The sequence below is a fragment of the Spermophilus citellus genome (assembly GCF_964194105.1).
Source record: "Spermophilus citellus genome assembly, chromosome: 1".
Classification (NCBI taxonomy): Eukaryota; Metazoa; Chordata; class Mammalia; order Rodentia; family Sciuridae; genus Spermophilus; species Spermophilus citellus.
This window is the reverse complement of record NC_138182.1, coordinates 114,350,806-114,375,380: the sequence shown is the minus strand read 5'-3', so window position 1 is coordinate 114,375,380 and position 24,575 is coordinate 114,350,806. Positions and strand designations below refer to the sequence as shown.

The 24,575-nt window shown below is 59.9% G+C and overlaps 1 protein-coding gene across 43 annotated transcripts in view; it reads left to right on the top strand.

The window, feature by feature from the left end:
* Window positions 1–24,575, top strand: part of LOC308645737 (obscurin-like) — a 131,681-nt gene that overhangs the window by 52,284 nt on the left and 54,822 nt on the right. For 37 of the 43 annotated variants that reach the window (XR_014021276.1, XM_081288142.1, XM_081288112.1 and 34 more), the window contains 28 exons: window positions 430–705; window positions 1,878–2,162; window positions 2,281–2,547; window positions 2,700–2,969; window positions 3,725–3,991; window positions 4,237–4,503; window positions 4,684–4,796; window positions 4,889–5,042; window positions 5,227–5,388; window positions 5,477–5,581; window positions 6,216–6,482; window positions 6,763–7,032; window positions 7,569–7,835; window positions 7,922–8,188; window positions 8,274–8,540; window positions 9,515–9,787; window positions 10,398–10,664; window positions 10,835–11,101; window positions 12,874–13,146; window positions 13,591–13,857; window positions 14,401–14,667; window positions 14,764–15,027; window positions 15,323–15,586; window positions 17,418–17,681; window positions 20,563–20,826; window positions 21,278–21,541; window positions 21,993–22,256; window positions 23,770–24,036. Coding sequence is in view for 42 of the 43 variants with exons in the window: in XM_081288142.1 (XP_081144268.1) it covers window positions 430–705; window positions 1,878–2,162; window positions 2,281–2,547; window positions 2,700–2,969; window positions 3,725–3,991; window positions 4,237–4,503; window positions 4,684–4,796; window positions 4,889–5,042; window positions 5,227–5,388; window positions 5,477–5,581; window positions 6,216–6,482; window positions 6,763–7,032; window positions 7,569–7,835; window positions 7,922–8,188; window positions 8,274–8,540; window positions 9,515–9,787; window positions 10,398–10,664; window positions 10,835–11,101; window positions 12,874–13,146; window positions 13,591–13,857; window positions 14,401–14,667; window positions 14,764–15,027; window positions 15,323–15,586; window positions 17,418–17,681; window positions 20,563–20,826; window positions 21,278–21,541; window positions 21,993–22,256; window positions 23,770–24,036 (6,969 nt within the window). In the remaining variant the exon portion in view is untranslated. The remainder of the gene's footprint in view (window positions 1–429; window positions 706–1,877; window positions 2,163–2,280; window positions 2,548–2,699; window positions 2,970–3,724; window positions 3,992–4,236; window positions 4,504–4,683; window positions 4,797–4,888; window positions 5,043–5,226; window positions 5,389–5,476; window positions 5,582–6,215; window positions 6,483–6,762; window positions 7,033–7,568; window positions 7,836–7,921; window positions 8,189–8,273; window positions 8,541–9,514; window positions 9,788–10,397; window positions 10,665–10,834; window positions 11,102–12,873; window positions 13,147–13,590; window positions 13,858–14,400; window positions 14,668–14,763; window positions 15,028–15,322; window positions 15,587–17,417; window positions 17,682–20,562; window positions 20,827–21,277; window positions 21,542–21,992; window positions 22,257–23,769; window positions 24,037–24,575) is intronic. The other 6 variants (XM_081288143.1, XM_081288140.1, XM_081288146.1 and 3 more) reach the window with 5 other exon arrangements.

The following is a 24,575-nucleotide window of genomic DNA, read 5'->3' as shown; positions in this document are numbered from 1 at the left end:
CTGTGGACTGACACCCAGGATGAGTACACACTGGTGGCTAACAGGAGTGGCTCAGGCTTCAGAGGAGCTGCCAACATGCTCAGATCAGGAGGAGCTGGGCTCTGCCAGGGCCTTGCCCAGAGCTCATGCCCTGCATGGTCCTGGGGAGACTCTTCCTGGTCATTGACAGGGGGGTGCTGTGTCCCCAGGGAGGAGCCTATGCAGGAACCTGTCAGAGAGTCCCCACCTGGAACAGCCCCATGCAGCAGGGGAGGGGGCTGTGTCACACACTGTGGTCCCTTGTGCTGAGGGTGATAGGGCTTCTCCAGGGCATGAGCTAGTGTGGCCTGCAGAGGGTCTGTCCTTAGTTGTCCAGCCAGATGTCTTTCTCCAGGTGGCTTCCTGCCCTGGACAAAGTCCCTGACCTGTGTCCCTCCCTTCTGTACCCAGAGCCCAAGGTGGTGTTTGCCAAAGAGCAGCTGGCACGCAGCGAGGTGAAGACCGAGGCAGGGGCTAGCGCCACTCTGAGCTGCGAGGTGGCCCAGGTCCAGACTGAGGTGACATGGTACAAGGATGGGAAGAAGCTGAGCCAGAGCTCCCAGGTGCGCCTGGAGGCCTCTGGCTGCAGGCGACAGCTGGTGGTGCAGCAGGCGGGCAAGGCGGACGCTGGGGAGTACAGCTGCGAGGCCGGGGGCCAGAGGGTCTCCTTCCGCCTGGACGTCACAGGTGGGTGACATCCTGCCAGGGCTGGTCAGGACGGATGCTTGCCTGACCAATTGGGGCAATCAATATTTACCTGCAGGGCTCTCTGGCCTTGTGCATGTTGGGGCCCTTGAGGGACCCCTTCCTGGAGCTTCCAGATGCTGGAAGGTCCTTGGGTCAGAGCACCTAGTCATTTCCGTACATTTCTGGGTCTCCTGCCCAGGTTCCTCTACCTGTCCACCATAACCCTATCATAATTCCTGTGATTGAGGCTGGGGCACAGGAGGTGCAGAAAGCTGTTAGGGCCCAGAGTTGGTGGAAAGAGCTCCTCCCCAGCTGGAGTCTCCGTCTAGGCTAAGGCCCCCTGCATGCTGGGATTCCAGCTTGGCTGTCAGAAGTCTTGGCCCCAATGTCCTCTGCAGATCCTGGCTCTTGTCTTCATCCTGGGGGTCCTGACAGTCCAGCTCTTCTGAGGTGGGCACTGTGGGATGGCACCCTGCCCGCTGCACCTCAGTCTCATTCGCAGCCCCCTTCCCTTTCCTCCATAGCCCCACCCACCCATGTGGTCCTCTCTGCACTCTGTGGGCGTGGCATCTATTGAACACACAGTACCTCTGTCAGAAAGGCTGGCAGGAGTGTCCCTCCAGGCTGACACCCTCCCAAAGAATTCCAGCAGTGTTGATGCAGAGCATCCCACACCAGACTTCTCACTGTAGCAGTCTCTGTCCTTGACTGTGCTCCTGACCACTCGCCCACCAGCCGCTGACTCTGCAACCAATGCTCTATCCGAGTGCTCTGAGGGCAGGATGGGAGGGCCTTCTTGGCTTCCCTGGCCCTCTCCGCTCTGGTGCTCTCTCTAGTGCCCAAAGTCAGTCTCTGCTCTTGGGGTTTGACACCCACACAGTTTCCTTGGGCTGCCTTTGAGGATGCCACCCTCCCCGCAGTTGGGGGAGGCCTGATCTGGACTGCTAGCTGCCCTTTCTCCCTGTGGTATCTGTTTGTGGGTGGATTTCTCTCTGAAGGGCAGGACCTTGGGTAAAGAGCTGGTGGCCCCTAACCTGGTAGCAACTTCTTCTGGCCATCCTGTATGACCCTGAGGACCCTAAATGGTGGCCCTTAGGTGCTGGCCCGACAGAGGCAGTGGTTAGGGCTAGTGTGGAGAGTCCTACACCTTCATGTCAACTGACCTCCCCCAGAGCCAGCACCTGAGTCCCAAGCCCTGGAGAGATCTGGCCGCAGGGAGCCTCTGGTGATCAGGGAACATGAGGACATCGTCCTGACAGCCACGCTGGCCACACCCTCTGTGGCGGCAGTGACTTGGCTCAAGGATGGTGTGGAGATTCGGCGCAGCAAGCGGCACCAGGCCACCAGCCTGGGGGACAGGCACACCCTGACAGTCAGAGGAGCCCAGGTGCTTGACAGTGCAGTCTACAGTTGCCGGGTAGGCACGGAGAGTCAGGACTTCCCAGTGCAGGTGGAAGGTGAGCTCCTCCAGGACCACTGGGCCTGCTGCACCCACCTGGTGCAGCCACCCATAGCAGAGCCCCGTGGAGCTTGGGGTACGCAAGGTAGCTGACGGACATCCCCTTGTGCTTGCAGAGGTGGTTGCCAAGTTCTCTAGGCCTCTGGAGTCCATCACAGGGGATCTGGGTGGCACAGTGACCCTGGCCTGTGAGCTGAGCCCACCACAGGCGGAGGTGGTGTGGTACTGTGGGAGCACGCAGCTGCGGGCGGGCAAGCGCTTCCAGATGGCCGCCGAGGGCACCCTCCGCTTGCTCACGGTGTCGGGCCTGCGTGAGGAAGACGCAGGAGAGTATGTGTGTGAGAGCCGTGATGACCGCACCAGCGCCCAGCTCAGTGTCCGTGGTATGCTAGGTGGGGTGGGGGGTGTAAGCTGGGGATGGTAAGGGGATGGGGCAGTGGGCCACCTTCCAGAAACTTCCCTGAGAAGGTGTGCAAGGGGTGGAGATCTTCACACAGAGACACTCCTACCTCCTCAAGCAGACCTTCCCCTGCAGTGCCCCGCGTGGTCAAGTTCACATCTGGGCTGAGTGCAGTGGTTGCAGAGGAGGGCTGCGAGGCCACCTTCCAGTGTGTGGTGTCCCCCAGCGATGCAGTGGTCACGTGGCACCGGGACGGCATCCAGCTGCAGCCCAGTGAGAAGTTCCTCATATCGCAGAGTGGTGCCAGCCGCAGCCTGACCATCTCTAGTGTGGCGATGGAGGATGCGGGCCAAGTCACAGTGGAGTCTGAGGGCGCCGCCTCTTCAGCTGCCCTCCGGGTCAGAGGTGAGCTTGGGAAAGGGACCTGTGGGGCAAGCAGCTCCCTGCCACAGACTCCCCTGCAGGCTGGTTCCAAGGAGCTGTATTGTTCCTGCAGCCAGCTAGTCTGGCTGACCTCAGGGGACACAGAACCTGTCCACCAGGAGATGGAGGTGACTTGGGTAACATGAGGAGCTGGGCGCCTTCTCCCTAGAAGGAAAGATACCATCCTGCAGATGCATCTGGTGGGGAAGGGCCAACCGAGGTTGAGGCACTCAAGGGAGACTTCCTGGAGGAGTCGGGGCCCAGCTGATCTGGTGATGGGAAGGTGAAGGGAGTGAGGCTGGCAGCTGGTAGAGGCAGAGGCAGGAGACGGGGAAAGCTTTGAGAGCCAGAACTTCACCTGAAATAAAGTGGGAGCCATGGCAGGTTCCTAAGTGAGGGAGTGATGGGGACAAATGCACTGGGGCACTCACAGAGCAGCCTGGGGTGGGGAAGCCCTCTGGAGTCTGCTTTTCATTCCTTTACACAAGCACATGTTCTTGGTTGTAGTAAAGTGCAGGGATTCTAGTGGCTCTGATGGGCACCACCCATTTGCTGGAGACCCGATACTGCTGGCCTTGGGCCACACTTGGTAGTTCCAGGCACTAGGGCATGGCACGGTTGTTCCAAGCTGGGAGGCTGGGCAACGTAGGGACCTGGTGGGGACAGTGCGGCCATCTGGGTTATGGGCGGGCTGGCCCTGGGTGTCTAGGATGACCTTGGCTCTTGCGCCATCCCAGAGGCGCCTGTGCTGTTCAAGAAGAAGCTGGAGCCGCAGACCGTGGAGGAGCGGACCTCTGTGACGCTGGAGGTGGAGCTGACGCGTCCGTGGCCCGAGGTGAAGTGGACCCGGAACGCCGCAGTCTTGGTGCCGGGGGAGAATGTGGAGATCCAGGCGGAGGGCACACGCCATCGCCTGGTGCTGCGCAGCGTGGGCTTCACTGACCGCGGCTTTTTTGGCTGCGAGACACCAGACGACAAGACCCAGGCCAAGCTCACTGTGGAAAGTGAGTGTCGCTGTGCTGGCTGGGGCCTGGGGTGTCGGGAGAGGCGGGGCGTCGGGAGGGGCGGGGCGCCACCTTCTCCTGAGGGGCAGGTCCTGGGGTGTGGGTCGATGGCCGCTGGCCTCTGCTCACCTCTGGCACCTCCTGGGGAAGCTGGCGGTGCCTACCCTGGGGTCCCAATGCTGGCTGGTGGAAGGGCAGGGCTCTGGGTACAGCAGACCACTGGCGCCTCTCCTGCATCTCCACAGTGCGCCAGGTCCGGTTGGTTCGGGGCTTGCAGGCAGTGGAGGCGAGAGAACAGGGCACAGCTACTATGGAGGTGGAGCTGTCGCATGCCGAAGTGGAGGGTACCTGGACACGCGACGGACTGCGGCTGCAGCCAGGGCCTAGGTGCCATGTGGCTGCGCACGGGGCCACGCACATTCTCACACTCTCAGAGCTGCAGCCACAGGACAGTGGGCTAGTGGCCTTCAAGGCAGAGGGCGTGCACACGTCTGCCCGGCTGGTGGTCACTGGTGAGTGGGTGGAGGTAGCAGGACCTACTCCAGAGAGGCCTGCATCCTTCCCCAAGGTGGCCTGGGAGGCAATGGGGACATTGAGGACCAGGATGTGTGACTTGAGACAGCTAGAACTCCCTATCACCCGCCTGGAAAGCACCTTCTAGACCATTGATCACCTTCCTCCTGTCTTCCCAGAGCTGCCTGTGAGCTTCAGCCGCCTACTGCAGGACATGGTGGCTACCCAGAAAGATAAGGTGACCCTGGAGTGTGAGCTGTCCCGTCCCAACGTTGATGTGCGCTGGCTGAAGGTGCTTCTCTCCCACTCCTTTATGCCCTCCCTGCCTCTCACCAGTGGCAGCTGCCCTCCACCAGTGCCTGACCAGGCCTCTTGGTTCCACAGGATGGTGTGGAGCTACGGTCAGGCAAGACCATGGGCATAGTGGCCCAGGGTACCTGCAGAAGCCTCATCATCTACCGGTGTGAGATGGGGGACCAGGGCATCTATGTGTGTGACACTGGTGAAGCTCAGAGCTCTGCTTCTCTGAAGGTGCAAGGTGAGGCTTGGACAGGTGGAAAGGGCAGGGCCTAGGGTTGTGAGTGCCTCCTTGCGCACCTGCAGCCTGCAGCCAGGTGCTTGGCTGCCTGTGCCCTTAGCTCTCAGCAAACTGGAGCCCTGGGTGGGAGCACCAGGATGGCCACTGTACCTGCAGGCATGGCTGGGTCTTGCTCCCTCCTCAGGCCGAAGTGTCCAGATTGTGCAGCCCCTGGAGGACGTGGAGGTGATGGAGAAGGAAGGTGCCAGTTTCTCCTGTGAAGTCTCCCATGACGAGGTGCCTGGTCAGTGGTTCCGAGAGGGGATTAAGCTGCGGCCCAGTGACACTGTGCGTATTCGCCAGGAAGGTGCGTGTGGGGCAGGCTGGCTGCAGGTGGGGTGAACCCGCCCCCAGGCTGCTCCCTTCATTCCAGGGCTGGGGGCTTTTGTCCCTAGGAAGGACATACACTCTCATCTACCGGAGGGTCCTGGCAGAAGATGCAGGGGAGATCAAATTTGTAGCAGAAAACGCAGAATCGCGAGCCCACCTCCGAGTGAAAGGTGAGTGGAGTGTGGAGAGGGGGAGACTGGGGTGTGGGGGTGTACGGGGTATGTGATAGCCCCGCCATCCCAGACCAGACCGCTTGCTGGGACTGGGACAGCAGTGGTCAGGAGGAGGAACGGGAGTGTCACATCTTTCACAGGAAGATGTGGTCGAAGAGGGAGGAGCAACCTGGGGGGTGTGAGGACTCAGGCTCTCAGTGAACTCTCCCTCCTTGGGTTGCAGCCATCACTGGAGAGGAGGGTGTGCACTCCAGCAGGTGGCGATGTGGCCTGCCAGGGCAGGAGAGGTGGGAGGGTCTGAGGTTGTGGGTGGGGGTGAGTGCAGGATGGGGGCATGTGGGATGGGGCTTGGGCACTGGGACTGTGGTGTGTGGAGCTGGACATGCACATTCAGGGTACACATCAGCTGTGATGTGTGAGGCGTGGTGGGGGGCACGACCATGGTGCAGTGGTCTGTGGCACACAGCTGGTCCTAGACCAGCCTGGATGGGGACAGTCTGGCCCCTGCTGCCTCAGGTGTAAGTGCACAGGCTGTTGGGGGCAGCATCCAGTCCTTCAGCAGCCCTGCTGGGGGAGCCTGTTGCCAAAGTGCTCATGGTTGGGCCCTGAACCCACTGGCCACACACTGCAGAGTTGCCAGTGACCCTCCTCCGCCCGCTGAGGGACAAGATTGCCATGGAGAAGCACCGCGGAGTGCTCGAGTGCCAGGTGTCCAGGGCCAGTGCACAGGTGCGGTGGTTTAAGGGTGGCAAGGAGCTGCAGCCTGGACCCAAGTATGAGATGGTCAGCGATGGCCTCTACCGCAAGCTGGTCATCAACGACGTGCAGCCAGAGGACGAGGATTCTTACACATGTGATGCTGGCGATGTCAAGACCAGTGCCCAGTTCTTTGTAGAAGGTGTGTTCCAGGCCAGCAGCAGCTCTCAGGTTCTTGGGGGTGGCTGTGGTTCCCAAGATCTGTGCTGGAAGTCCTGGAGGTGGCCCGACTGGGGACATCCAGGCAGCTGGATGTGGACACAGGAAGATGTGGGTGCAGAGGGAGGAGCAACCTGGGGGGTGTGAAGACTCGGGGTGTCAGCACACTGTGGGGAAGGTTTGTGTTCAGCAAGGACCTCAGAGCCTGCGGGGGTGGACAGGTCCAGCCTCCAGGTCCACCGTGACTACCTCCTCTCCCACAGAGCAGTCCATCACCATCATACGGGGCCTGCAGGATGTGACCGTGATGGAGCCTGCTCCTGCCTGGTTCGAGTGTGAGACTTCCATTCCCTCCGTGAGGCCACCCAAGTGGCTTCTGGGCAAGACTGTGCTGCAGGCAGGGGCGAATGTGGGCCTGGAGCAGGAGGGAACGGTGCACCGGCTGACCCTGCGGAGGACCTGCTCCACTATGACTGGGCCTGTGCACTTCACCATTGGCAAGTCCCGCTCCTCTGCCCGCCTGGTTGTCTCAGGTAAGCTGAGGTGGGCATGGCTCAGGGCCTCCAGTGGGCGTGGCTCAGATGGTGGGTAGTTATGGCCTGGGCTCACAAGGTGGGGGTGTGTGGGGATGCACAGGACAAGGTGGGCAGGATGTATGTAAGGGCTGGGCACACCATGGTGCTTGTGGTACCTGGGCCCGGGGTGGTGGGTGGACACAGCTCAGTGGTTTGTTGGGGGAAGGATCAGGGCATGGGAGATTTTGGCTGGAGCTGGTGCAGGGTTGGGAACCAGTGGTCAGAGGCCTGCAGAGCAGGGTGCAAGCGCTGGGCCAGGGCAGGGCAGGATGTGTGGGGCCAGGGCATACATGGGTAGGCGTGTGGGGTGCGGGGTATCTTGGGGACAGGGAGGGGCATGTGGAGCAGAGTGGGGCAGGAGAGGAGGGGCAGGTCATGATGTGCAGGGCAGAACGTGGACTCAGTGGTGTGGGTAGAAGACTACAGAAGAATATAGCTCAGACCCAGGGCGCCCAGTCCTGTGGCCCCACAGCCCTGCCTTATTCCCGCTATAGACATCCCAGTGGTGCTGACCCGGCCACTGGAGCCCAAGGCCGGGCGTGAGCTGCAGTCGGTGATCCTGTCCTGTGACTTCAGGCCGGCCCCTAAGGCCGTGCAGTGGTATAAGGAGGACACACCGCTGGCCCCGTCGGACAAATACAAGATGACGCTGGAGGGCCAGATGGCAGAGCTGCGCATTCTCCGGCTCACCCCTGCTGATGCTGGCACCTACCGGTGCCAGGCAGGCAATGCTCAGAGCAGTGCTGAGGTCACTGTGGAAGGTAGGACATGAGGTGGGCAGGCCATGGGAGGGCCTGGGGTGGGCTGTGGCCGTGGGCAGCACTAAGGCCCGGTGTGTGCCTTCTAGCTCGGGACGTGACAGTGACGCAGCCGCTGCAGGATGCTGAGGCCACCGAGGAGGAGCGGGTGTGCTTCTCGTGCGAGCTGTCCCGCGAGGATGAGGAGGTGGAGTGGTCGCTCAACGGAACACCCCTGTACAACGACAGCTTCCACGAGATCAGCCATGAGGGCCACCGCCACACACTAGTGCTGAAGAGCGTCCGGCGGGCTGATGCAGGCACCGTGTGCGCCAGCTCCCCCAAGGTGTCCACTACTGCCTGCCTGGTTGTCCGAGGTGAGCTGTGCTTGTGGGGTCTATGGGTCCCCTCTGTTCACGGACAGGTATCAGGCTTCCCTCACCAGCCCCATCTTCCCTGCAGCCAAGCCAGTGGTGTTCCTGAAAGCACTGGACGATGTGTCCGTGGAGGAGTGTGGCACGCTGGCCCTGCAGTGCGAAGTGTCAGACCCCGAGGCCCGTGTGGTTTGGCGCAAAGATGGCGTGGAACTTGGTCCCAGCAACAAGTACGACTTCCTGCACACGGCGGGCACACGGGGCCTCGTGGTACATGACCTGAGCCACGAGGATGCTGGCCTGTACACCTGCCATGTGGGCAGTGAGGAGACCCGGGCCCGGGTCAGCGTGCATGGTGCGTGGCCAAGGGCTGGCCGAGGGGGGTGTGGGAAGGGTCAGCACATGGTGGTCTTCCTGCATCCCAAGAGGCCCATGCTGCTCTCCAAGACCCCGGGGCTGCTTTGCAGAGCCGGGAGAAGTTGGGAGCTCCCACTGTGGCTGGTGCTTGCGGAGGTCCTGTGAGGTCCCAGAGTGGACAGGCAGGGGGATGGGAGACTCTCTGGATATGCCTGGGGGCTGAGGTCGGCAGAGACATTGCTTTGTGCTGCAGGAGCAGGTTTCTGAGCAGAAACCAAGAATTCAGGGTCCGGGCAGGGCCTGCCTAGGAAGGGCTCACTGGCCAAGGGCAAAGCCTGGTCATACAGTGAGGGCAGCTGCACACAGATGACATGCACTTCCCTTCTTAAGGAGCCAGACCCAACCCTGGACCCTGAACTCTTGGGTCTTTTGAGTGCATCCTTTTCAGCCAGGGTTGGGTTCCAACTGCAGGGCCAGCACCCCCTATCCAGGTTCAGTGTCTGGTCATCCTGAGCTCAGTCCCTAACATATTCTGTTTCCAGGGTGTGTGGTTGGCAGGCCCACTAATTTACTGACCTTGTGGCTGCTGGCCCAGGTTGGCCTTGGTGGTTTCTGATGAGACAGGAAAGGAGAGGGGGGTGGAGTGTTTGTCACAGAGTGGGGCTCATGCTGTCTGAAGGCTTTTCTCCTGGGGCTCCTGTCCTTTTTCCCTTGGGGTTTGTGAGTGGTGGGAAATGTGGGTGGTCCTTGCTTCCCCTTCTTTGGAGCTTATAGCCACTGGCTACACAGGCACCAGGACATGGCCAGCCCCAGGCCAAGGGTGCATCATGATTTGGTGATCGTGCCCTGCATAGGTCCTGGGCCTGGGGGCAGGGGGCCAGCCCACCTGCTGGGGCCAGCCCTGCCTGGGGTCTTGCATGGGCAGTGCTGCCGGTGTCTGGCTCTGGCCTGAGGAGTCTCTGTGGCTTGCAGACCTGCACGTGGGCATCACCAAGAGGCTGAAGACGGTGGAGGTGCTGGAGGGGGACAGCTGCAGCTTCGAGTGCATCCTGTCCCATGAGAGTGCAGGCGACCTGGCCATGTGGACTGTTGGTGGGAAGACAGTGGGCAGCTCTGGCCACTTCCGGGCAGCACGCCAGGGCCGCAAATACACCCTGACCATCCAAGAAGCTGCGCTCAGCGATGCTGGGGAAGTGGTCTTCTCTGTGCGGGGTCTCACCTCTAAGGCCTCACTTGTCGTAAAAGGTGAGTGTGATGAACCCAGCTGGGGACTTGTCACCAGAGGCCCCCAGGCTGCTGAGACTGAGACCCTCTCCAGGTGGTCAGGAGTGGTTGAGGGACTGACCCCAGCCCTCAGTGAGCTTTCCTTTAAAGGATGTGGGGGCATAGAGGCACCTGCTGGACCTGGAAGAGATTCTGGCCCTCTGAGGGGGTCACTCTGAGCTAGTGTCCCTGGGCCAGGCCCAGGGTTTGGGTCTTAATCTGACTGCTCTCCTGGCTGGGGTTCCTAATGCACATGGCTTACCCTACCATCCTGCGACTCTTGAGCCAGGGCCACAGGGTCTATGCTTGGCTGGGAGGTTCCCAGCGGTTTGGACCTGTGCTCTTGGTATACATGCCTGGTGCACACTGCAGGCTCAGTGTTGGGTCTCAGGAGTGGCCTGAGCACTGCTGTGCTGGGTGCTTTCCCCTGGTGGCCAGGGCTCCTGGCAAGTCAGTGTTGGAGGCTCCTGGGGCCTGGGGTCCAGGCTCTGTGGTGTTGGTCTTGAAATGGACGCTCCCAATGCCCACCCCTGCCCCTGCCCCTGGCTGAGCATGTCTGTGCTTCCTGGGTAGACACTTTTGTTCCCTTCAGAGAGGCCAGTGGACATCACGAAGCCCCTAGAAGACCAGCAGGCCACGTTGGGGGAGGACGTGGTGCTCACTTGTGAACTGTCGAGGGCAGGCACCCCTGTGCACTGGCTGAAGGATGGGAAGGCCATCCGCGAGAGTCAGAAGTACAAGCTGCTCCGCGAAGGCACGCGGGCTGTGCTGGTCGTCCATGGAGCCTCTCTCAAGGACTCTGGCACATACACGTGTGAGACGGACGCTTCTAAGAGCACAGCCAGACTCCGTGTGGACGGTGAGTGCCCACACGGCCCCACAGCAGCTCTCCCTTGGCATGCCCAGGACCCCTGCCTCAGAGCAGGAGAGGTCTCTCTCAGGGCTCTGCTTCCACGGCAGGCAGGAGGGACAAGGCTGGCCTGGGATGTATGCAAGCTTTACACTCACCTCTTCTGTCTTCTCTCCCAGAAAAGGCCAACAGGTTTACAGAGGAGCTGGTTGACCTGCAGGTGGAGGAGAAGGGCACAGCTGTGTTCGAGTGCAAGACGGAGCTCCCGGCATCCACTGTGACGTGGCGCAAGGGCCTCAAGGAACTGCGGGCCTCGGGGAAGCACATGTTGAGCCAGGAGGGCTTGGCCCTGCGGCTCACCATCCGCACCCTGGAGAAGACGGACAGTGACACCTACACCTGTGACATTGGGCAGGCCCAGTCCCAGGCCCGGCTCCTGGTGCAAGGTGAGTGGCTGGTGCAGCCACAGTGCTCATGTGTGCCCTGGCTTGCCGCAGTCTTGGCTGGGCACAGAATCACGAGCCACCACACACCTTGTAGATTCAAACAGCAATTCTTTATTCCCAAACTCACACCGGCCTCTACACACGTTCTGGGGCAATCCCAGTTCTGCCGCCGCCCAATTCACCTACTCCACAAGGCTTTTTTCCCAAAATACTTTCTGAATCTCACGAGAACCCAACGGGAGCTCAGGTAGCAGGAACGCCCTATTTCCAGCAGCAATAATCTTCAACCTCCAACTTCCCTAAAACCCATACTGTCTTAAACCGGGAACGCCTTAAACTTGTCTTAAACCGGGAACGCCCTAAACCCAAGGACGGGGGATACTTCCTCAAACCTGATCAGCTCTAAACCCGGATCCGCCCTGGTCCTTGAGCAAGGTCACCTTACATGCAATGTCAACAGCGAAATTCCAAGGCAAGTCCATTTAACATGGGGTACGCTGGCAAGGAAATTTCGATGCGTCATTCCTACTTGGCAATGGCCCTCAGCACTGGCTTTCAGCACCTCGGGGGCTCAGGTGGGCCTTATTGAAACTGACCCTAGAGGCTCTGCTTGGCCGGCCCAGCCTCTCCATCTCTGAGGTAGAGGGGATGAGCTGGGGGCCTCTGGGGTGCTCCCTGTGCCTTTCTGTGGGTAGGTCGATGGCTTCTTCCCCTGGAGCTGTCCTTGCCTGCTGCATGTTCCTCCAGGGCTCAGGCGCACTCTGCTCTGGGCCTGCACACCTTTTTCCCTCTCCCTGCCCACCAGAGGGGCAACCTGACCCAGATGCTGACAGCAGGGAGCCCAGGTGTTCCCAGGGTGGAGCTGTTAGTGTGCCTGTGACAGTAGATGTCTAAACAGGTGGAGGGAGATTCTCCAAAGAATAACGATGTTACTCAGAAGAGCGGAGCATTGCAGGGCCATGGTAAACTAAGCATATGCCAGGGAAGCTAAGGCCAGGGGAAGGCTTTAGGGCACAGCAGGGAGATAGCCAGGTCCAGAGTTGGTGGCCTTGGAGACCCCACGCAGGTGCTGGCTTCTGCGTAGGTGGAGGCCACTGCTCTGCAGGTGTTCTGTCAGAGGTCTGGTTTGTAGTGCTGTGGTCTGAAAGAACGGACTGAGCTGCTGGGTGTGAGGTGTAGGACTGGGAGGTGTTGAGAATGTGCCCATCTGAGATGGGCAGGCAGAGCCTTCCCTGGGGAAACTTCCAGCTCTGGTTTTGTCAGTGTCTCAAGGAGCGTTCCTCCTGGATCATGGCCTTTCACAATGGTTGTGAGGGCTTGTTTGCATCTGATGTACTGGGTGAGAGCCACCATTTTTCTTGCTTTGCAGACAGGTAAGTTGGAACTAAAAGGGTCTGTGGTGGCCTGGGGTTGCAGGATGTACCACCAGCATCAGGACAAGTGCGTCCCAGCCCTCCTGACCATCCTTCACCTGGCTCTGGCATCCTGGGCTGGCATCCAGGGCCAATTTTGCTAGAAGTTCTTTCTGGGTCTGTCTTCTGGGGATGGCAGAATGGTGTCGAGAGCCTTGCAGACCTGAGCTGGGAGATGGGACTGGGACTCAGAAGTCACCCTGAGTCAGACTGTTCTGCACTGTTCAGCTCCCACGTGCATCCTGTTGTCAACCCTGACTGGCTAACCAGTCACTTGCTTGCTGCTGGGAGCCCTCCTTGGGTCTGGAGAGAGCAGACTTCCCTGAGTAGCAGGCCCTGATGGCTGTCTGTGCCCTGCAGGGCAGAGGGTGCTCATCACGGAGGAACTGCAGGACATGGAAGTGCACGAGGGCTCCTCAGCCACATTCTGCTGCCGTGTTGCCCCTGCTGACCATGGGCCTGTGCGCTGGTTCCTGGACGAGACACCCTTGCATGCCAATGAGCTCAATGAAATCGTGGTCCAGCCTGGGGGGTACCATGTGCTCACCCTGCGGCAGCTGGCGCTCAAGGACTCGGGTACTATCTACTTTGAGGCGGGTGACCAGAGGACCTCGGCCACCCTGCGGGTCACTGGTAGGTTTTGTACCTCAAGGCCAGGGCCATTTGGGGTGGGGATGTCATACTGTTCATGCTGCTCAGGGTACAGCTTTGAGGAGGGTGGGCAACAGCTCAAGTGGCAGCTGAGTCATTTCTGAGCTTGGGTGCAGACTCATGGTGACGTGAGACTAGCTGTCCTCAGCATGGGGATCCTAGGAAGGCAGGTGTGTGCACTGGTGCTATTTGGGATAAACGCCCCTCGGTAATGCTCAGAATCCTGGTCAGCATGTCTCAAGGTGGCCTGCTCCCTGCCAGGGCGAGAGCCACACAGAGCCCACCCTGTCCCCTCAGCGTTCCCGTCTGTGGCTGCAGCCCGAGGCAGTGGCAGACATGGACAAGATGATGACCATCTGCAGCAGGGGCCCCTCTTGCAGTAACACCACAGCCCCAGGGACCCTTGGCTCCTTTCTCTTCCCCCAGAGAAGCCGAGCATCTTTTCCCGGGAGCTCACAGATGCCACAGTCACAGAAGGCGAGGACTTGACCCTCACGTGTGAGACCACTGCTCCTGACACCCCCGTGCACTGGACCAAGGATGGGAAGATGCTGCGGCCATCTGCCCGGTGCCAGCTGAGCTACGAGGGCTGCTGTGCCCAGCTGGTCATCACAGGTGCCACCCCGCAGGATGGTGGGCGATATAAGTGTGAGGCTGGCGGGGCCTGGAGCAGCTCCATTGTCAGGGTCCAAGGTGAGCTCAGTGCCTGTGGCTCCCAGTCTACCTGGCAGGCAAGGGCTGGGGTGCATGGGTGTCCATGTCGGTGGGTGGCCTGAACTGCATGGCTGCCCTCCTGCTGCTGACCTGCCTCGCTCCTGGCTCCCTGGCTTTCTGGCCCCTTGGCTGGCCTCAGATTGCTTGGGCTGCCCCAGCCTGGGCGGATGGGAACCAGGATCTCACCTCCCAGCCTGGAGGCTTAGGGTCTCGAGGTTGCAGGTTGCAGGGCTGGTGCCTTCTGAAGCCGCCCGCCTGCATGTTCTATGTGTCTGGAATTAGGGTCCACTTCTAATTATCTGCCTCCCACACTGTGTCTGGAGGTCCTGGGTCAGGCTCCGGCACCCAATTCTTGGGGCATGCTGGTCTGCCGCAGGTCTGCCGTGTGCCTGCCCTGCTGGCCTGCCTCCTGTGACCCTTCAGGAGTGCGGCAGCAGGGCTGGGACCACCCCCACCCTGGCTGAGAACCTTGTGGCTGGGGGTTCCTGCTCAGGGAGGTGAGCAGAGCATGTCTCTCTGTAGCTCGGCCAGTTAGGTTCCGGGAGGCGCTGAGGGACTTGGAGCTGCCGGAGGGTGGTGCCGCCACGCTGCGCTGTGTGCTCTCCTCGGTGGCGGCGCCCGTGGAGTGGCGCCACGGGGAAGATGTCCTGAGGTCCAGCAGCAAGTACAGCCTGCGCCAGGAGGGTGCTGTGCTGGAGCTGGTCATCCGGGACCTGCAGCCCCAGGACGGGGGCAAGTATTCCTGCTCCTTCGGGGACCAGACGACCTCAGCAACACTCTCTGTGAAGGGTGAGCACCTCTGCCTGCCTGCCTGCCCACATAGCTGGACTGGCTGCTTGCCACTGCAGAACAAAATGATGTTCTCTGTGTCTTTGGTCCCTTCAGCCCTGTCTGCCCAGTTCATAGGAAAACTGAGAAATAAGGAGGCCATGGAAGGGGCCACAGCCACGCTGCGCTGCGAGCTGAGCAAGGCGGCCCTTGTGGAGTGGAGGAAGGGGACAGAGCCCCTCACAGATGGGGACAGACTGAGCCTGAAGCAGGAGGGGGCTGTGTGTGAGCTGCAGATCCAGGGCCTGGCAGAAGAGGATGCTGGGGAGTATTCGTGTGTGTGTGGGCAGGAGAGGACCTCGGCCACTCTGACCGTCAGGGGTAAGGACCACTGTGGCTGTGCAGGAGTGTCTTGGTACCAAATATGGACCCCACTCTCCATCAGCTTGTCCCTTTCCCTCCCGTCTGTGCCACCCTCCTCTTGTGGACCACAGGGTCCTTCCTGCTTCCTGGGCTGTCATGAACCAGGAGACTCCAGTGGCCATGGCCAGTGTCCCTGATGTCACTGTGGCCTCCCCTGTTACCCTGCTGGCTCGTCTTGTCCTTTGTCTGACCAGACAAACATCTCCCAACATCACAGTGAACCTGAGGCCCTGTGTCTTCTGACCCTCCCCAGCTCTGCCCGCCCACTTCGTAGGAAGACTGAGGAGTAGGGAGGCCACGGAAGGGGCCACGGCCACGCTGCGCTGCGAGCTGAGCAAAGCGGCCCCCGTGGAGTGGAGGAAGGGGACAGAGGCCCTCACAGACGGGGACAGACTGAGCCTGAGGCAGGAGGGGGCTGTGTGTGAGCTGCAGATCCAGGGCCTGGTTGAGGAGGACGGCGGGGAGTACTCGTGTGTATGTGGGCAGGAGAGGACCTCGGCCATGCTGACCGTCAGGGGTAAGGACCATGTGTGTCCTCAGACACTGGCTGCTGTGTGTCTGAAGACAGTCTCAGGTTCCCTGTGTGCCGTGTCTGCTGTATCCTCCACTGCTGTGTGCTCTCAGGCTTCTCTCACACTTGCACTGTGGGGCCTGCTCAGACCCAGAGCAGCAGAGAGTGGGCTTCTCCCGGCCCCGTGGGTCACAGCCTGGGATGGAGAATGTGGGTGAGGCCAAAGCATTAAGATGGCGCAGGAGGCCTTCAAGGAGTGCACGCTGGAGAAGGGGTGGGTGGGAGACAGAGGAGGAGCAAGTGGAGGGTACTCTGACAGGCGTCCCTGCAGCCAGGGCAGCTGCCTGCATTGGGGCCGTCTGAAGGGCAGGTGAGGGCCCCAGTGTCTGTTCAGTGTGGCGGGAAGGATCTCCCCCAGCTGTGAGGGGCCTCTCACCCAGGATGCTGCTGTCTCTGCTCCCATGTCAAGAGTCAGGGAGGGACTCCTGGGGCAGTAAAGTGTATTGTGGGGCGGGGCATGGCCATCTGTTCACCTCCACCTGTAGTGGAGGCCCCACAATGTGCACGGATGTTGGTGACCTCTGTGGAGACGCCCCAGTGCCATGACATGTTGGAGCATGGACGGAACATGTTCCTGCACAGAGGTAGACCCCGGTGTGACAGAAGCATGTGCACACCAAAGCCCACCGTGTTGCTGCAGGAAGCTGGAGGGAGGCCACCGGGAAGATGCTCCCTCCCTCAACTCAGGGAGCGCTGCCTGTGGCTGGGAAGTGGGACCCTGCTGACCACCTGAGAGCTGCTTCCAGAACTGGGCGTGGCCCAGGAAGGACCAGAGGTGCACAGCCCTCCTGGGCCCTTCCAGAGAGTGCTTCACTTTCTAGGATGCTCCGAGGCACTGTTGCCCTGAAGCCCCTGGGGTGGATGGACCTGGGCTGGTGGCTGGAGGGCCCCAGGAGCCAAGCTGTCCTCCCTTCTCTGTGGGGGCTACCCATGTGCTGCCGTGGATGGGCCGTTGTTCAGTTGTGGGTTATCTCATCAACTCTGCTGTGGAGGCGAGCTTGCTGGCACTGTGAACAATGGGCTCTGTGGCTGTATGCTCCAGGGTGACAGTTCCAGGAGGAGAGTAGGGGCTTCTCTCCCTGGCCAGGATGCTCCTTTTCTTGGTTTGCTCTGGAAGATGGAGTCGGGTGTGATTATGGGAGAGTTTCAGACAGGCTGTCGATGTCCCCAGTCATCTATCAAGATCAGAGAACAGCTGTTACAGAGAGCTTCAGAGAGGTTGTGGCCAGGCTAGGCCCTTCAGTCTGGTGCTGTACAGAATCTGAGCTGGGCCAGGCCACAGAGGACACTGTGGAGGGGCATGGCCCTTCCAACCCATGCTCCTGCCCATCCGTCTGGGTCCTGTGTCCTTCTGTGGGCCTGTCCTCATGCTGAGGCCCTCTTCCACGTCTCACTGGCCTCCACATGAATGGACAGCCAGTCTGCTGTCCAACCCCATGGGCCGCCTGTGTCTGGTGCTTCCATTCCTGTTTCCAGGTTGTCTCCCTTGCTGAGTGCCGTGTCTTACCCCATGTGTTCTGCAGAGACCCTGGTGTTCTTTGTGGCCTCCTCAGGCCAGTCCCGTTTATGCCAGGCATGAGGTCTGTGGATGCTTGGAACAGACCCTGGCTGGGAAGCATGTGGGCAAGACCACGGGAAGCCTCAGCCCACAGCTGGTGCTGAGCAGCCCAGCACCAGACATGTCCAGCTGGGCTCACGTCCTCTCTGTACTGTCTGTGTCCTGTCTCTTCTGTGCACTCAAAGAGCATAATTGCATCCATGTCTTTCTGGCCCCCAGCCCTGCCTGCCAGGTTCACAGAGGGTCTGAGGAATGAGGAGGCCATGGAAGGGGCCACGGCCACTCTGCGGTGTAAGCTGAGCAAAGAAACATCAGTGGTGTGGAGGAAAGGAACAGAGACCCTCAGGGAAGGCCACAGACACAGCCTGCGACAGGAGGGAGCCATGTGTGAGCTGCAGATCCAGGGCCTGGCTCTGGAAGATGCTGGGGAGTACTCCTGCATGTGTGGGCAGGAGAGGACCTCGGCCACGCTGACCATCAGGGGTAAAGAATGTGTCCTCATGGGTTGTGGCTTGGCATTTTCGTGTCGTCCACTGCCACTTTCTGCTCCATTTGTAGTACTGCTCCTGCATGGTCTGTGGCCCTGTCCTCTGCCTGGGGTCCTCCTGCTCTTGTTCATGTGCTGTGTTGTCCTCCCCACTGGCCACTTCCCTCCACATTTGTACATTAGTTCACCATCCACACCGTGTGGCTATGTGTGTGGTTCTTTGTGGATCACATGTGCCTTTGGAGTCCTCCAGACTGCCCCATGTTCTCAGTGATCACTTGGCCCTCCTCAGCCTTGCCTGCCAGATTCATAGGAGACCTGAGAAGTCAAGAGGCCACAGAAAGGTCCATGGTCACTCTGCGGTGTAAGCTGAGCAAGGTGGCCCCTGTGGAGTGGAGGAAGGGGTCTGAGACCCTCAGGGATGGGGACCTGTACAGGCTGAGGCAGGAGGGGGCCACGTGTGAGCTGCAGATCCAGGGCCTGACTGTGGCAGAGGCTGGGGATTACTCGTGCATGTGTGGGCAGGAGAGGACGTCGGCCACGCTGACTGTGAAGGGTAATGGCCACTGTGGCTTCCCCGTGCCTCCTGTCTCCTGTCCCCTTATCAGGTGGTCTATGGCTTCCCTGTGTCTCTCGATGATGTCCTCTGATTCCCTGCCATCCTTCTGGGTGGTCCCTCCCAGGTGTGCTCCAGGGATGTCCTGGGCCAGAGTCAGAGTAGACTCCAGGGGTGCAGGGCAGAGACCTGGGGAGCAGTAGTGAAGGGCTGCTGCCTTGGTCCACTCAGGCTGCTCTAAGGAGGTGCCACAGACTGGGTGGCTCAAAGGACAGGGGCATGTCTCTCCCAGCTCTGGAGGCCATCGTCCATCACAGCTTCTCAGAAGGGCTGGTCCCTCCTGAGGCCACTCCAGGACTTGCAGATGCCATCTTTCCCCCTGTGTCCTCATCTCTTCCTCTATGGGTACTGGTCACCCTGGATTTGGGCCACCTGATGACCTTCTTCCTCCTTGAACAGTCATGTTCTGAGATTCCAGGTTAGGACTCCAACCTGTGGCACCCACCAGTGACCCCCCCCCCAGGTTCAGGTCCTTCTCACATGCAAAATACACTGAGTTAGCCCCACCCAGCATCCGACCTTGTCCAGTCTCATCTGAATGTCCCCAGGTTGAGACTGGGTTCCAGCTCACCCCAGGGCAGAGTTCCTCCCTGGCTGTGACTAGAGCTAGGCAAGGCACGTGCTTCCAAAGCGTGGTGGGCCCAGTGTGGGACAGACCCTCAGAGGAGCAGGAACAAGGATGTGGGTCACGAGTCCAGACAGTCGGGAACAGCAGGACCAAGCTCCCTGGATTTCAGGGCTGGACAGCACTCTACTTTGACTTGGTGCTCTGTCCTGCAAACCTACCAAGGTTGAAGTCTGCCCCCAGCCTGAGTGGAGCTGGCCGGTCCTCTGAAACCGAGCAGGGGACAGCCTCATGCTCTTCCAGGCCTGTGGCAGTGGTACTCCTGCCACTCTGACCACCTTCATGGCCGTCTTTTGCTTGAGGGGAAGCCCATGTGTGTGGCTAGTGGCTGTGCTCATCCTGTGGCAGCGTCCTTCATCTCACTTGACTGCTGTCCCTGCAGTCCACACTGCCAGCATTCCTGCTCCTATAACGTTTTCAGCCAGACATGGTGATCCATGCCTGTAATCTGAGTGACTCAGGAACCTGCGGCAGGAGGATGGAAAGTTTGAGGCCAGTCTCGGCAACTTAGTGAGGCCCTAAGCAACTTAGCAGGACCCTGTCTCATATAAAAACTCAAAAGGGCCGGGGATGTGGCGTGGTGGTAGAGCACCCTGGGTCCCATCGCCAGTCTCCAACCATGTGTGTATCTTTAGGACCTCTGTTCTGCCTCGCAGTTGGCGAGTGTCACGCCTCTGGCACGTGTGTCCTGCGCAGGGCTTTCCTGTTATCCTTGGCAGTCTTGGCTCCGGGGGAGGAGCTGCCTGGTCACCAGCCACCTGTGAGTCCCCTTAGCAGGTGCTCAGCCACGCCTGACGCTCTCAGGGCATCTCCCACTCTCTTCACTGTGGATCCAGGTGTTTTCTAAGTCTTCGGGGCTGGTTCCTTGTTGATGGACAGTTCTGCCTTCTCACACTCTCCTGTGAGCCATAGGGAGACAGCAGGCCATGCCTGCCACACTTGGCTTAGCTGTCTCCCAGCTGGACATCCATCTGGTCCTGCTGTTTCCCACTGCTGCCCTCCACAGAACACTGGAACACAATCTGGCCACTTCTGTGCCACTTCATAGCTAGGATCACCTTTCTTCCACTCCCCACGAGTGTTTCCCTGTGTCCATCTAGTCCTGGCCAGAAGCACTGTTAGTGTCTGTATTTCCTCTGTCAGGCCCTTTCTGGCTAGCTGGGATTTTTCTAGCATATACCTCAAAAGTCTTCCAGACTCTGGCCGCCATCCAGCTCGAAAGCCGTTTGTAGTTCTTGTGGGACCTGCTGACAGTGTGGCTGGATCCTGCAGTGAGAATCCCACTTGTGAGGCAGGGAGGCTCACAACTGGGAGCTGCCTCCCACAGGGTCCAGGGAGAGGGGTCACCGCGTGGTACAGACGTGAGCTCACAGCTCTAGGCACCTGGTGTGCTTCCCAGCAATGAGAAGTTGTGGGTGGGCAAGATGCCCTTGAAGAAGGAGGACCTGGAACGGAGCCCTGCTCCCAGCCACCTGATCAGGAGCAGGCGCGTTCAGGACCTCACTCAGACCCTCACGGATCTCCCACTCCTATGACCCTCCAGGCGTCCTGCTTTATTTTCCTTCCTTGATGTTCGGGTCTTGACCTCAGAACCTGCAGAAGGTTTGATGGCCTCTGTCCATGTGATCCTTCCTAGCCCTGCCTGCACGATTCACTGAAAATCTGAAGTCCAGGGAGGCCATGGAAGGGACCACAGCCACACTGAGGTGTGAACTCAGCAGAAAGGCTCCTGTGGAGTGGAGGAAGGGTGTGAAGACCCTCACCAGTGGGGACAGACTCCGCCTGAGGCAGGACGGGGCTGTGTGTGAGCTGCAGATCTCTGGCCTGGCCACAACTGATGCTGGGGAGTACTCGTGCGTGTGTGGGGAGGAGAAGACAGCAGCCACATTGACCGTGAGGGGTAAAGACTACGTGGCGGAGTAATCTGTGTTCTGGTGTTCACATACTGACCTCATGTCAACTGTCCACTCAGTCTACCTTCTCTTCCGGGTCTGTGACACCCTCTTACCCCTGCATGGGATCGGAGCCAGCTGGTCTGTCAGTCTGTCTCTTGTCCTCATTATTGTCATGTTCTGTCCCCTGAAGTTCCCCAACACACCTGAGGTTCTTCATGTGTTTCAGACCCTCCCTGGCCTTGCACATCAGGTTCACAGGGAGGCCTGCGGAGGCCACAGAGTGGGCCAGGGCCACATGTGCTCAGGCTGCATTGGGGAAAGATGAAGGCCCTGGTGCTCAGCACACCCAGCAGGGGGCTTATGTACAGTTGCGTTTCGTGTCCTTTCTGTTGTCCACGTCCATCCTCTCCACGTGCCTGCAGAGCATGATTGCATCCCTGTCTTTCTGGCCACCAGCCCTGCCTGCCAAGTTCACAAAGGGTCTGAGGAATGAAGAGGCTGTGGAAGGGGCCACGGCAATGCTGCAGTGTGTGCTGAGCAGAGAGTCCCCTGTGGAGTGGAGGAAGGGTGTGAAGACCCTCACCAGTGGGGACAGACTTCTCCTGAGGCAGGACGGGGCTGTGTGTGAGCTGCAGATCTCTGGCCTGGCCACAACTGATGCTGGGGAGTACTCGTGCGTGTGTGGGGAGGAGAAGACAGCAGCCACATTGACCGTGAGGGGTAAAGACTACGTGGCGGAGTAATCTGTGTTCTGGTGTTCACATACTGACCTCATGTCAACTGTCCACTCAGTCTACCTTCTCTTCCGGGTCTGTGACACCCTCTTACCCCTGCATGGGATCGTAGTCAGCTGGCCTGTCAGTCTGTCTCTTGTCCTCATTATTGTCATGTTCTGTCCCCTGAAGTTCCCCAACACACCTGAGGTTCTTCATGTGTTTCAGACCCTCCCTGGCCTTGCACATCAGGTTCACAGGGAGGCCTGCATAGGCCACAGAGTGGGCCAGGGCCACATGTGCTCAGGCTGCATTGGGGAAAGATGAAGGCCCTGGTGCTCAGCACACCCAGCAGGGGGCTTATGTACAGTTGCGTTTCGTGTCCTTTCTGTTGTCCACGTCCATCCTCTCCACGTGCCTGCAGAGCATGATTGCATCCCTGTCTTTCTGGCCACCAGCCCTGCCTGCCAAGTTCACAAAGGGTCTGAGGAATGAAGAGGCTGTGGAAGGGGCCACGGCAATGCTGCAGTGTGTGCTGAGCAGAGAGGCCCCTGTGGAGTGGAGGAAGGGTGTGAAGACCCTCACCAGTGGGGACAGACTTCTCCTGAGGCAGGACGGGGCTGTGTGTGAGCTGCAGATCCAGGGCCTGGCCACAACTGATGCTGGGGAGTACTCGTGCGTGTGTGGGGAGGAGAGGACCTCGGCCATGCTGACAGTTAGGGGTAAAGACCTTGTGTGGCCATGTGAACCTCCAGCTGGTGTCTTTACCCTGTCTCTGCCTCCTACCTCCTGCATCCACACACGGCCCAGCTCCTGTGGCAGCCCCGTGGCCACCTGTCCTTTCCTCCCCTGGGCTTCTTTCACCTCTCCTTCTCGTGTCCATGTCCATCCTACTGCGTACTCTGTTCCTCTGTGGTTACTTGCTTCCTTCCTCATCTGTGCCACCACCCACCTGTCCACACCATGGTCCTCTGGCAGTGTGTGGCCCCATGTTCTCAGTGACCGCTTGACCCTCCCCAGCCCTGCCTGTCAGATTCATAGAGGATCTGAGAAGCCAAGAGGCCACAGAAGGGTCCACGACCACTCTGCGGTGTGAACTAAGCAAGGCAGCCCCCGTGGAGTGGAGGAAGGGGTCTGAGACCCTCAGAGATGGGGCCCGGTACAGGCTGAGGCAGGAGGGGGCCACGTGTGAGCTGCAGATCCAGGGCCTGACTGTGGCAGAGGCTGGGGAGTACTCGTGCGTGTGTGGGCAGGAGAGGACCTCGGCAGTGCTGACCGTAAAGACCTCCCATGACTGTGGGCTTGTTTGGGTTTCTGCCTTTGCTCTGTGTCCAGCCATGGCCATGCTGCCCCTGTTGTCCAGAGGGAGGGTGCCCTTTCCCTCTGTCTCATGCTGTTTCCCTGTCCTGCTTGGATTTCTGTCATAGCACTGCCCAGTGTACTAGTGCCTTGCCAGTCTCCCCAGGGACCTCATATGGCCAGCTGTCACGAGGGACAGAGTTCCCACCTTGTTTTCCTAATCACCTTTTGTCATTCCTCCTCAATCTCTGCATGCCATGTATAGCCCAAGATTTTCTTTTGGGGGCCCTGGGGGTTCTGATGCCCAGGGAGGTTCCCCAGCCTGGGCTCTGCACCTTGCCCCTGATTGCCAGTGTGTCCACGTGAGGCAGTCAGCACCTGCTGCCCCTTAGCATCTCAGGGGCATGAGGGACAATCCTGCCTGGGGATTACTGGGACAGCCTGGCCTGCAATGGGGAATTATGGCCTTTCCTGTGGACTCAGCCATGCCCTAGGGTCTGGCCTGGGGAGACACAAAGCCCTGCCCTGTGATCTGAGCCTCCTGTCCCTGTCCTGGGGTCTGGGAGGAACAGGGCCTTGTCCACAGTCTGGGAAGGATTTTGCCTTGTCCTGTGGTCTTGGGGAGAATCACCCTTCCCTGGGGTCTGGTGGGAGTGGGACAAGGTCTTGTGCTGGCCAAATGACTATATGACTGGACTTGGCCCTGCTCTGGTGGTCCAAGGGGGACACATCCCTCTGGCAAGGCTAGAGGTTCTGAGGGGGAGGCTGCCATTAGAAAAGCCTGTGGCAGATCTCTGCTCTGCCCCCAGCTTCCTCACCTCCCTCCTTACATAGACCCGTCCTGTGGAGGTAGGCCAAGGGGCTGGGAGAACCTGGGCTCCCCAGCTCTGGCCAGCTGTGTGCCTGATCTTGACCCTGCCTCCTCCCCATCTGCAGTTCCACAGGTTGTGTTCCGGGAGCCCCTGCAGTGCCTGCAGGCTGAGGAGGGCTCCACAGCCAGGTTGCAGTGCGAGCTGTCCCTTCCCAATGCCACTGTAGTCTGGAGCAAGAACGGTCTGGAGCTGCAGGCTGATGGGCGCCGGGAGTTGCAGCAGCGAGGCTGCACCGCCGAGCTGGTGCTGCGGGACCTGCGCCGCGAGGACGCGGGCGAGTACAGTTGTGCTTGTGGCTCCCAGGCTACCAGCGCCACCCTCACAGTCACAGGTGACTTCACAAGACAGGGCGAAGCCTAGCGTGGGTGCAGAGTCCCCGCTGACCCTCAAGGCTGCAACCTGGGGGGGTCCCAGCAGAGAGGACCCGGCTCAGTGGGGCTGGGCGGACCTGCCCTAATAACTTTGCTCGCTCCTCCCACCTCGTGGTTCTGCCCGCCCAGTTCCTCCCTGCGCCCCAAGACCAAAGGACAAGGCTGTGGACAAGGCCCTGTTCCTCCCAGATCCCAGGACAGACAGGGAGCACCACCTAACCTTTCCTCTTTCTCTCTCCCTTACCCGTTGGGCGCCTCTTCCTGTGCAGTCCCCCAATTCCTCCTGGTGGCTGTGATCCCGCCCCCTCCCCGTAGTGCGAGGGTCCTGCCCCTGTGCGAAGCCGCTCCCGTGTGCTCCGCTTCTCTATATCCGCTCCAGGACCTCGCTTCCCTGGGTCTCTCCCTTTCTGGTAGCTTTGCTGGCCGGTATTGCCTCTGCCCCATGCAGTTCCCCAGTTGTTTCTTCCCAAGGGTATGCCTTGTGGGTCCGACTCAGGAT